Source organism: Staurois parvus, unplaced genomic scaffold (assembly GCF_062004578.1).
Source record: "Staurois parvus isolate SC_StPar_1 unplaced genomic scaffold, SC_StPar_1.0 ptg000796l, whole genome shotgun sequence".
NCBI lineage: Eukaryota > Metazoa > Chordata > Amphibia > Anura > Ranidae > Staurois > Staurois parvus.
The window spans coordinates 1,306,140-1,318,877 of record NW_028318592.1 but is presented as its reverse complement, the minus strand read 5'-3'; the positions used below and the strand labels follow the sequence as shown (position 1 = coordinate 1,318,877).

At 43.1% G+C, this 12,738-nt stretch overlaps 1 protein-coding gene across 1 annotated transcript in view; it reads right to left on the bottom strand.

Annotated features, from left to right (window-relative positions):
* Positions 1–221: 221 nt before the first annotated feature.
* The window catches only part of LOC149444253 (tumor necrosis factor receptor superfamily member 10B-like), a 64,176-nt gene continuing 51,659 nt past the window's right edge, over positions 222–12,738 (bottom strand). The window contains exons 11-12 of the mRNA XM_089654753.1: positions 6,833–6,869; positions 222–2,185 (exon numbers count right to left, since the gene is read on the bottom strand). Coding sequence (XP_089510879.1) covers positions 1,902–2,185; positions 6,833–6,869 — 321 coding nt within the window. The 3' untranslated portion in view covers positions 222–1,901. The remainder of the gene's footprint in view (positions 2,186–6,832; positions 6,870–12,738) is intronic.

Below are 12,738 nucleotides of genomic sequence, written 5' to 3'. Positions count from 1 at the left end.
CACCGCCAGCCAGGAAACAGTAAAAACAATATTATTCTTTCATAAAACATAGCATGGTTCAGGAAAATACCACATTATGGTCACTAGAGTCACTAGATGAAACTGATGGTCAAAGTAAGAAATGCTTTCTGTATTTGCTATGATCCATAGCTCCAGCTAGTGGCCACAATGCAGTATTTTCCTAAACCACTCTATTTCACACACAAGGAATGTACCAGAAGTTTCACTGGATAAAGTGCTTTTTTTGTAAATACACCTCAGTAAAACAGACATTTGCTTCAGGTGGACGAATAACAATCAGCACCTGTTTTCTAATTCTTTTGAATAGTTGAACAGTCCAATAACTTGGATAGAAGCAGTAGAAAGAAAGGCAGATTTCCGAATTCCCAATGGCGAAAATCCAATCCTAGAGCATGCTCCTCACAACCAGCGACTCCAACACACTCATGCAGGTTAACCATCTAAACGTGGAGGCTCTTGTGTCTGCTCCAATCTTACCTGAGGCTTAGGATTTTCATAGACTTAAGAGACTCTGGAGGTCCAAATGTTGGCTCCAACCAGAGGCTTCGGATTTGGTCATACTTGAAAGCCTCAGGAGATTCCCAGTGTCTGCTGCAACCAGAGGCTTTGGATTTGGTCATACTTGAAAGCCTCTGGAGATTCCCAGTGTCTGCTCCAACCCAAGGCTTCAGATTTTGTCATACTTGAGAGCCTCTGGAGATTCCCAGTGTCTGCTCCAACCTGAGGCTTTGGATTTTGTCATACTTGAGAACCTCTGGAAATTCCAGTGTCTGCTCCAACCGGAGGTTTTGGATTTGGTTATACTTGTGAGCCTCTGGAGGTTCTTGTGTCTGCTCCAAGCCGAGGCTTTGGATTTTGTCATACTTGAGAGCTTCTAGAGGTTGCAGTGCCTGCTCCAAGCTGAGGCTTTGGATTTTGTCATACTTGAGAGCCTCTGAAGGTGCCAGTGTCTGTTCCAAATCGAGGTTTTGGATTTGGTTATACTTGAGAGTCTCTGGAAGTTCCAGTGTCTGCTCCAATCTGAGGATTTGGATTTTGTCATACCTGAGAGCTTCTAGAGGTTGCAGTGCCTGCTCCAAGCTGAGGCTTTGGATTTTGTCATACTTGAGAGCCTCTGAAGATTCCAGTGTTGTACCAAATCGAGGTTTTGGATTTGGTTATACTTCATAGTCTCTGGAAGTTCCAGTGTCTGCTCCAATCTGAGCATTTGGATTTTGCCATACTTGAGAGCTTCTAGAAGTTGCAGTGCCTGCTCCAAGCTGAGACTTTGGATTTTGTCATACTTGAGAGCCTCTGAAGGTTCCAGTGTCTGTTCCAAATCGAGGTTTTGGATTTGTTTATACTTGAGAGTCTCTGGAAGTTCCAGTGTCTGCTCCAATCTGAGGATTTGGATTTTGTCATACTTGAGAGCTTCTAGAGGTTGCAGTGCCTGCTCCAACCAAAGGTTCCGGATTTAGTCAGACTTGAGAGCCTCTGGAGGTTCATGTATCTGCTATGCTATACCTTTCCAACCTGGCCTAACCTTTTTGGGTTGCTTAGGAATTGGCCAGCTGTTGAACCTGAAAACCTTTTTTTCATAATCCTACATCTGACACATCTTTCCGAGTGGACACAAATCAACATTACTTGGTGGACAATATGGTAAGTAAAATATTGGGCAGGGAAACATTCTAGAAGAATACCTGACTAGCATGTAGAAATGCTGGCCTGGCAAAAGCATGAATAAGGTGCAGATGGCCTTATTCCCTGCATAAGAAAATCTGACACATTCAGAAATGGAAAAGGAAAGAAGCCAATAAACGTCCCATGAAAGAGTTCCATGGGACAAAGTAAAGAGGTTACCAGTCTCTCCAACAGTCCAGCATCTCACCAACTTGGTCTCAGGCAATAGGGATTCCATTACATATTAAATCGTTAGCAACATTTTCTTTACATCCCCTAAGGTCCATCTTGTCCAGGACATGGAACACCTTCCTCATAGAGGCACTCTGACCATTCTGAATTCTCCACAGGAGGAACATTTGATAGCTAGCTTCTCGAAAGGTTTTGTGATCTAGGAAGGTTACTTCAATATCTGCTTCACTTAGTCCCAGACGCCTCATCATATCTTTCCACCTGACCGGGGGAACATGTTCTTTGAGACAGCTGTAGCATTCGAGCCATTCTATAAGAAAATAGAAAATAACATATAATACAGCTAACAGTGATGAACTAACTGGCTTCCACAAGCCAAAGCTTCTGAAGAATTGGGGTGGTGTAATCTGAACCTGAGTTATGGCAAACAAGGCAATCCTCCCTTCATCTGGTCTGGTTTGTTCAGTGAAAGGGTAAGATCGTTGCTTATTTACTTTCAGCTTGAGCTGTTGAGCTCTGTAATCCACCTGCTGGCTGGATAGAAGCCTACATTCTATTCATATCCAAAATTTTGTAATTACCTGAGTTCACAAAGTACAGGCCAAAGCCAAGGTCTACCTGCAGCCAGGGGTCTCCAAACTTTCTAAACAAAGGGCCAATTTACTATCCTTCAGAAGGGCCAGACTGTAACCAGCGGTAGTAGAAAATTTCCTGGTGTTTGTAACAATGCCCCATTAGAATAGTGTTCCATATATCAGAGGGAGGAATAGTGCCCTAGCGTTGGTGTCAGTGGGAGGAATAGTGTCCCATGGGTGTCAGTGGGAGGAATAGTTCCCCATCATTGGTGTCAGTGGGAGGAATAGTGCCCCACTGTTGGTGTCAGTAGCAGGAATTATGCCCCATCATTGGTGTCAGTGGGAGGAATAGTGCCCCACTGTTAATGAGTGGGAAAAATAGTACCCCAAGGCCTGGATGAAGGCAAGTAAAGGGCAAATTTACTATCCTTCAGAAGGGCCAGAGTGTAACCAGTGGGAGTAGAAAATGTCCTTGTGTTGGTAACAATGCCCCATTAGAACAGTGTTCCATCATTGGTGTCAGTGGGAGGAATAGTGTCCCAATGTTGGTGTCAGTGGGAGGAATAGTGCCCCATTGTTGGTGTCAGTCGGAGGAATAGTGTCCCATTATCGGTGTCAGTGGGAGGAATAGTGTCCCATCGTTGGTGTCAGTGGGAGGAATAGTGCCCCATCGTTGGTGTCAGTGGGAGGAATAGTGCCCCATCGTTGGTGTCAGTGGGAGGAATAGTGCCCCATCGTTGGTGTCAGTGGGAGGAATAGTGTCCCATCGTTGGTGTCAGTGGGAGGATTATTGCCCCAGCGTTGGTGTCAGTGGGAGGAATAGTGCCCTATCATTGGTGTCAGTAGGAGGAATAGTGCCCTATCATTTGTGTCAGTGGGAGGAATAATGCCCCATCATTGGTGTCAGTGGGAGGAATAGTGCCCCATCATTGGTGTCAGTAGCAGGAATTATGCCATATTGTTGGTGTCAGTGGCAGAAATTATGCCATATTGTTGGTGTCAGTGGCAGAAATTATGCCCCACTGTTAATGAGTGGGAAAAATAGTACCCCAAGGCCTGGATGAAGGCAAGTAAAGGGAAAATTTACTATCCTTCAGAAGGGCCAGAGTGTAACCAGTGGGAGTAGAAAATGTCCTTGTGTTGGTAACAATGCCCCATTAGAACAGTGTTCCATCATTGGTGTCAGTGGGAGGAATAGTGTCCCAATGTTGGGGTCAGTGGGAGGAATAGTGCCCCATCGCTGGTGTCAGTCGGAGGAATAGTGTCCCATTATCGGTGTCAGTGGGAGGAATAGTGTCCCATCGTTGGTGTCAGTGGGAGGAATAGTGCCCCATCGTTGGTATCAGTGGGAGGAATAGTGCCCCATCGTTGGTATCAGTGGGAGGAATAGTGCCCCATCGTTGGTATCAGTGGGAGGAATAGTGCCCCATCGTTGGTGTCAGTGGGAGGAATAGTGCCCTATCATTGGTGTCAGTGGGAGGAATAGTGCCCTATCATTGGTGTCAGTAGGAGGAATAGTGCCCTATCATTTGTGTCAGTGGGAGTAATAATGCCTCATCATTGGTGTCAGTGGGAGGAATAGTGCCCCATCATTGGTGTCAGTGGGAGGAATAGTGCCCCATCATTGGTGTCAGTGGGAGGAATAGTGCCCCACTGTTGGTGTCAGTAGCAGGAATTATGCCCTATTGTTGGTGTCAGTGGCAGAAATTAAGCCCTGCTGTTAATGAGTGGGAAAAATAGTGCCCCAAGGCCGGGACGAAGGCAAGCAAAGGGCAAATTTACTATCCTTCAGAAGGGCTGGAGTGTAACCAGTGGGAGTAGAAAATGTCCTTGTGGTGGTAACAATGCCCCATTAGAATAGTGTTCCATCATTGGTGTCAGTGGGAGGAATAGTGCCCCATCGTTGGTGTCAGTGGGAGGAATAGTGTCCCATTATCGGTGTCAGCAGGAGGAATATTGTCCCATTATCCGTGTCTGTGGGAGGAATAGTGTCCCATCGTTGGTGTCCGTGGGAGGAATAGTGTCCCATCATTGGTGTCAGTGGGAGGAATAGTGCCCCATCATTGGTGTCAGTGGGAGGAATAGTGCCCCATCATTGGTGTCAGTGGGAGGAAAAGTGCCCCATCATTGGTGTCAGTGGGAGGAAAAGTGCCCCATCGTTGGTGTCAGTGGGAGGAATAGTGTCCCATTATCGGTGTCAGCGGGAGGAATATTGTCCCATTATCCGTGTCTGTGGGAGGAATAGTGTCCCATCGTTAGTGTCCGTGGGAGGAATAGTGTCCCATCATTGGTGTCAGTGGGAGGAATAGTGTCCCATCGTTGGTGTCAGTGGGAGGAATAGTGCCCCATCATTGGTGTCAGTGGGAGGAATAGTGTCCCATCATTGGTGTCAGTGGGAGGAATAGTGTCCCATCGTTGGTGTCAGTGGGAGGAATAGTGTCCCATCGTTGGTGTCAGTGGGAGGAATAGTGTCCCAGCGTTGGTGTCAGTGGGAGGAATAGTGTCCCAGCGTTGGTGTCAGTGGGAGGAATAGTGTCCCATCATTGGTGTCAGTGGGAGGAATAGTGCCCCATCGTTGGTGTCAGTGGGAGGAATAGTGTCCCAGCGTTGGTGTCAGTGGGAGGAATAGTACCCCATCATTGGTATCAGTGGGAGGAATAGTGTCCCAGCGTTGGTGTCAGTGGGAGGAATAGTACCCCATCATTGGTATCAGTGGGAGGAATAGTGTCCCAGCGTTGGTGTCAGTGGGAGGAATAGTACCCCACTGTTGGTGTCAGTGTCAGGAATTATGCCCCATTGTTGGTGTCAGTGTCAGGAATTATGCCCCATTGTTGGTGTCAGTGGCAGGAATTATGCCCCATTGTTGGTGTCAGTGGCAGGAATTATGCCCCATTGTTGGTGTCAGTGGCAGGAATTATGCCCCATTGTTGGTGTCAGTGGCAGGAATTATGCCCCACTGTTAATATGAGTGGGGAAAAAAAGTGCCCCAAGGCCCGGATGAAGGCAAGCAAAGGGCCACATCCAGACCCCGGCCACAGTTTGGAGACCACTGTTCTAAGCTAAAGCTGCCCATACATGAGATGATATTGCTGGACATGTGCGCCTTCTCTGTCATTTGTGTTTTTTCTCTAATGTTGGATCTCCCCGATCTGAGGAGGCTACTATGCTATGAGTGCCTCTATCCATTTCAAAAATCCATTTTTTTTCTCTTTCTTTATTAGATGAAATTTCTTTTTCCTTCTCATGTCAGGAACATTTGTTTGGTTTTCAAACCGTTAGTGGGGTCAAATCAACGTTTGACTGCAGTGAGGAGAAAACATCGCAGAAGAAGGATGGAAAGTTTTTCTAGAACGAACAAATATCTAACTCCGAATGTGCTTTTGTTTGAGGAAATAGATTTGTACCAAAATCGAAAGTTAAAAACTACATTTTGAAATGGTTTTGAATGGCATTTGTAAGTTATAAAAGTACTGATTCGTTTTTGTACGAACATTCGTTACAGAATCTACTAGTGTATGGTCAGCTTATACAGGCCATGGACCGGTCGTTTATCGACCGAATTTTCGTCCGCACGTAAATCGGTCGATATTCACGCCGTTAGTGGGGCCAGCTCGTCGGCCGTTTTTCGTGGATCTTCACATTTATTTTTATCGGTCATGCTGGAAAATCCACGAAAAACGGCCATTTTTCGTGGACATTGGTGGCAGCATCGGCCGACCGATTTTTCGTTTATCAGCCGAAAATTCGGACGATAAATGGCCGGTCTATGGCCTGCCTTAGGAGAGGACCTGTCTGCTAATAAATATGGGTGCTGCCATTGCAAATTTATGACAAGACGTGGGGGTTGATTTACTAAAGGCAAATAGGCTGTGCACTTTGCAAAGTGCAACTGCACTTGGAAAGTGCAAATGCTGCAGAGCTTTGTAAATGAGATAAAGATTCACTTCGCAAGGAATACCCAATCACGTACAAGGAAAATTGAAAAAAAGCACTTCTGCTTGCACATGATTGGATGATGGAAGTCAGCAGAGCTTCTGCTCATTTACTAAGCTCTGGAGCAACTGCACTTGCAAAGTGCACAGACTATTTGCCTTTAGTAAATCAACCCCAGAGTGTGCACTTTGCAAAGTGCAGTTGCTCCAGAGCTCAGTAAATGAGGTGAAGCTTCCCTTCGCCTAGAATACCCAATCACATGCAAGGAAAATTAAAAAAACAGCATTTTTGCTTGCACATGATTGGATCATGGAAGTCAGCAGGGCTTCTGCTCATTTACTAAGCTCTGGAGCAACTGCACTTGCAAAGTGCACCGTCTATTTGCCTTTAGTAAATCACCCCTATGTATACAGTAATGTTAGGAAAGAATCCACATGTATTTTGCTCACCTTCGTCAGTTAGTATTTTGTCACTTTTGAATTCCATCTACAAATTCAGAAGAAAGAAAAAGTATTGTTTAGATTTAGAGTAAAAAGTCATCAAGTCTTCAATATAATAATCAAAAGAAAAACACTCAAACAAGTAAGATATTATATCAAACTTCATATTTAAGTCTCCAAGACTTCTCCTGGGCGTCACCCATCCTCTGGAACTCCCTACCCCAATCTATCAGATTATCACCTACTCTACTTGCCTTTCGGCATTCACTGAAAACCTATCTCTTCAGGGAAGCCTATCCCACCCTCTGCTAATTCTGGAATCCTCTACTCTTCCAACCACTCCATCCCCCACAGTGATTACCTTTTGTACCACTCACCCCTCCCTCCTAGATTGTAAGCTCCCAGGATCAGGGCCCTCCTATCCCTCTGGTGTTGAACTGTATTGTTGCTGTATTATCTCCTGATATATTGTAAAGTGCTGAGCAAACTGTTGGCGCCATAAATCCTGTATAATAATAATAATAATATATAAATCCTGTATAATAATAATATATAAATCCTGTATAATAATAATAATAATATATAAATCCTTTATAATAATAATAATATATAAATCCTGTATAATAATAATATATAAATCCTGTATAATAATAATAATAATAATAATATATAAATCCTGTATAATAATAATAATAATATAAATCCTGTATAATAATAATAATAATATAAATCCTGTATAATAATAATAATAATAATAATATAAATCCTGTATAATAATAATAATATATAAATCCTGTATAATAATAATAATAATAATAATATAAATCCTGTATAATAATAATAATAATAATATATAAATCCTGTATAATAATAATAATAATAATATAAATCCTGTATAATAATAATAATAATAATAATAATATATAAATCCTGTATAATAATAATATATAAATCCTGTATAATAATAATATTTACATGTCATGATACTTCCCTGCATTTTTTTTTTCAGTGGAAATCTCATAATTGGTTAGTTTTTGTCATTCCACTGAAGTTCCTTCTTTGATGGACAACATGGTAAATAATAGACAGGAACAGTTGTCCCCAGTTGTCCCTTACTGGAAAAGTTTGGATTTCCCATCACTCGGTGTGAGTGGTCACCAGCATGAATAGAGAGGACAAATCTAACCTGGCAGGGGTTCTAATCCTTCCCTTCTAGAGGAACCAGTCTCTTTGTAGATAAGTAAAGCATATCAAGTTGGAGAGAAGTCGAAGAGCTGACTAATCCAACCTACTAAAGCAGTGGTCTCCAAACTGCGGCCCGGGGGCTGGATGTGGCCCTTTGCTTGCTTTTATCTGGCCCTTGGGGCACTATTCCTCGCACTGACACCAAAAATTAGGCATTATTTCTTGCTATTGACACCAACAATGAGGCACTTTTCCTCCAACTAATATCAATGATAGGGCACTATTCTTCCCACTGACACCAATGATGGGGCACTATTCCTCCCACTGACACCAATGATGGGGCTCTACTCCTCCCACTGACACCAACAATGAGGCACTTTTCCTCCCACTAACATCAATGATAGGGCACTATTCTTCCCACTGACACCAATGATGGGGCACTATTCCTCCCACTAACATCAATGATAGGGCACTATTCTTCCCACTGACACCAATGATGGTGCACTATTCCTCCCACTGACACCAATGATGGGACTCTACTCCTCCCACTGACACCAATCATGGGGCACTATTTCTCCCATTGACACCAATGATGGAGCACTATTCCTCCCACTGACACCAACGATAGGGCACTATTCCTCCCACTGACACCAATCATGGAGCACCATTCCTTCAACTGACACCAACAATAGAACACTATTCCTCCTACTGACACCAATGATAGGGCACTATTCCTACTACTGACATGAATGAAAGGGCACTATTCCTCCCGCTGACACCAACAATGGGGTACAATTCCTCCCACTGATACCAACAATGGGAAGCTATTCCTCGCACTGACAATAATCATGGAGCACCATTCCTTCCACTAACACCAACGATAGGGCGCTATTCCTCCCATTGACACCAATGATAGCGCACTATTCCCCCCACTGACACCAATAATGTGGCTCTACTCCCTCCTCCCACTGACACCAATGATGGAGCACTATTCCTCCCACTAACATCAATGATAGGGCACTATTCTTCCCACTGACACCAATGATGGGGCACTATTCCTCCCTCTGACACCAATGATGGGGCACTATTCTTCCCACTGACACCAATAATGGGGCACTATTCCCCCCACTGACACCAATGATGTGGCTCTACTCTTCCCACTGATACCAATGATGGGACACTATTCCTCCCATTGACACCAATGATGGAGCACTATTCCTCCCACTAACATCAATGATAGGGCACTATTCCCCCCACTGACACCAATGATGTGGCTCTACTCCTCCCACTGATACCAATGATGGGACACTATTCCTCCCATTGACACCAATGATGGGGCACTATTCCTCCCACTAACATCAATGATAGGGCACTATTCCTCCCACTGATACCAATGATGGGGCACTATTCCTCCCACTGATACCAATGATGGGGCACTATTCCTCCCACTGATACCAATGATGGGGCACTATTCCTCCCACTGACACCAATGATGGGGCACTATTCCTCCCATTGACACCAATGATGGGGCACTATTCTTCCCACTGACACCAATGATGGGGCACATATCCTCCCACTGACACCAATGATGGGGCTCTACTCCTCCCACTGACACCAATGATCAGGCACTATTCCTCCCAATGACACCAATGATAGAGCACTATTCCTTTTTTTGTTCATTTCCATTTTATAAACTATTAATAATTAAAACTTTTTTTTTGTTTTTTGTTTGCTTTGTTCATTCATATTCTCATACCTTTAACATATTTACATGATTCACATTGAAAAAAAGAGTAAAATTGAAAAAAAAATGTATTTCATTTGTAAATAACTTTTCAATGCTTTGTACCAGAATCGTAATTTTAGTGTCATTTTAAACTGGGCAAATTACAGAATGAAATGCTCACTTTATATGGGCAGGAACACTATTTATTTTTAAAAGTAACACTGCTCAAAAAAAGAAAAAGTGTGGGTTTTTTTTAGTTTTGTTACATTTAATTGTCCAAGGATTGTAAAAAAAAATATAATTGTTGGAAGACAATATTCCTGAAAAGAAAGCCTTGTTTGTCCTTAAAAAAAAACAATATACGTATTAGGTTGTTATCTTTCCATTTTATAAACTATTAATAATTAAAACTTTTTTTTTGTTTTTTGTTTGCTTTGTTCATTCATATTCTCATACCTTTAACATATTTACATGATTTACATTGAAAAAAAGAGTAAAATTGAAAAAAAAATGTATTTAATTTGTAAATAACTTTTCAATGCTTTGTACAAGAATCATAATTTTAGTGTCATTGTAATCAGGGCAAATTACAGAATGAAATGCTCACTTTATATGTGCAGGAACACTATTTATTTTTAAACTAACACTGCTCAAAAAAAGAAACCATGATTTTTTTTTTTAGTTTTGTTACATTTAATTGTCTAAGGATTGGAAAAAAATATATAATTGTTGGAAGACAATATTCATGAAAAGAAAGCCTTGTCTGTCCTTAAAAAAACAAAATATGTATTAGGTTGTTATCTTTCCATTTTATAAACTATTCATAATTAAAACTTTTTTTTGTTTGTTTTTGTTTGCTTTGTTCGTTTATATTCTCATACCTTTAACATATATTTACACGTTTCACATTGAAAAAAACGTAAAATTGAAAAAAAAAAGATTTTATTTGTAAATAACTTTTCAATGCTTTGTACAAGAATCATAATTTTAGTGTTAAGCAGGATAAATTACAGAATGAAATGCTCACTTTATATGTGCAGGAACACTATTTATTTTTAAAAGTAACACTGCTAAAAAAAAAGAAAAAGTGTGTTTTTTAGTTTTGATACATTTAATTGTCTAAGGATTGCAAAAAAAATATAATTGTTGGACGGCAATATTCATGGAAAGAAAGCCTTGTTTGTCCTTAAAAAACAATATATGTATTAGGTTGTTATCTTAAGTGATGACAAAGTTTAATTGCATCCAGGGGCGGACTGACCATTTGGAAACTCGGGTACTGCCCGAGGGCCCGTGGTCAGTAGGGGGCCCCATGAGATGCCCCTGGTACCTTTTTCATAGGATTTTTTGAGTTTGGGCAAGGACACAGGGGACCCATGATCCCGTATTGCCCAGGGGCCCCATGAGTTGTCAGTCCACCCCTGGTTGTATCCTTGTATTTGGTACAGCATACTTCAGGTTACACTGTGGAGACGTGGAGACCAAGTGTACTCCTCCTGTCCAATTGGTAGGGAAGGGAATGGGAGAGTCCCGTCTGGCACTGGTTGTCACAAAGTTTAAGAGTTACGTTGTTTGTTGTCTCTTTTGTTTTTATTGTTATTTTCTCACCCTGGGTATGCCCAATTGGTTTTGTTTTGTAATTTACACTTTTCAAAAGAATAAAGAGAATTTGCAAAAAAAAAAGTAATGACAAAGTTATCGCTGAATAAACAGGTCCATGGCAGAAATGTAAAAATTGCTCTGGTCCATAGAGGGTGGACAGGTGTGAGACCCATAGTGGCTAAGGAACGGGGCCGTCACATCCTTAAAGTGCTACTAAACCCCAGACCCTGCATTCACTATATCTGGTCTCCCCTGCATTCACTATATCCGGTCTCCCCGGACCCTGCATTCACTATATCCGGTCTCCCCGGACCCTGCATTCACTATATCTGCTCTCCCCGGACCCTGCATTCACTATATCTGGTCTCCCCAGACCCTGCATTCACTATATTTGGTCTCCCCAACCCCTGCATTCACTATATCTAGTCTCCCCAGACCCTGCATTAACTATATCTGGTCTCCCCAGACCCTGCATTCACTATATCTGCTCTCCCCGGACCCTGCATTCACGATATCCACTCTCCCCGGACCCTGCATTCACTATATCTGGTCTCCCCAAACCCTGCATTCACTATATCCGCTCTCCCCGGACCCTGCATTCACTATATCTAGTCTCCCCAGACCCTGCATTCACTATATCTGGTCTCCCCAAACCCTGCATTCACTATATCTGCTCTCCCCGGACCCTGCATTCACTATATCTGCTCTCCCCGGACCCTGCATTCACTATATCCGGTCTCCCCAGACCCTGCATTCACTATATCCGGTCTCCCCGGACCCTGCATTCACTATATCTGGTCTCCCCGGACCCTGCATTCACTATATCCTGTCTCCCCGGACCCTGCATTCACTATATCTGGTCTCCCCGGACCCTGCACTCACTATATCCGGTCTCCCCAGACCCTGCATTCACTATATCTGGTCTCCCCGGACCCCGCATTCACTATATCTGGTCTCCCCGGACCCTGCACTCACTATATCCGGTCTCCCCAGACCCTGCATTCACTATATCTGGTCTCCCCGGACCCCGCATTCACTATATCTGCTCTCTCTCCGGACCCTGCATTCACTATATCCGGTCTCCCAGGACCCTGCATTCACTGTATCTGGTCTCCCCGGACCCTGCATTCACTATATTCGCTCTCCCCGGACCCTGCATTCACTATATCCGCTCTCTCTCCAGACCCTGCATTCACTATATCCGGTCTTCCCGGACCCTGCATTCACTATATCTGGTCCCCCGGACCCTGCATTCACTATATCCGCTCTCTCTCCGGACCCTGCATTCACTATATCCGGTCTTCCCGGACCCTGCATTCACTATATCTGGTCTCCTCGGACCCTGCATTCACTATATCTGGTCTCCCACAGTACACAGAACATGGAATGCAATTATTTTAGT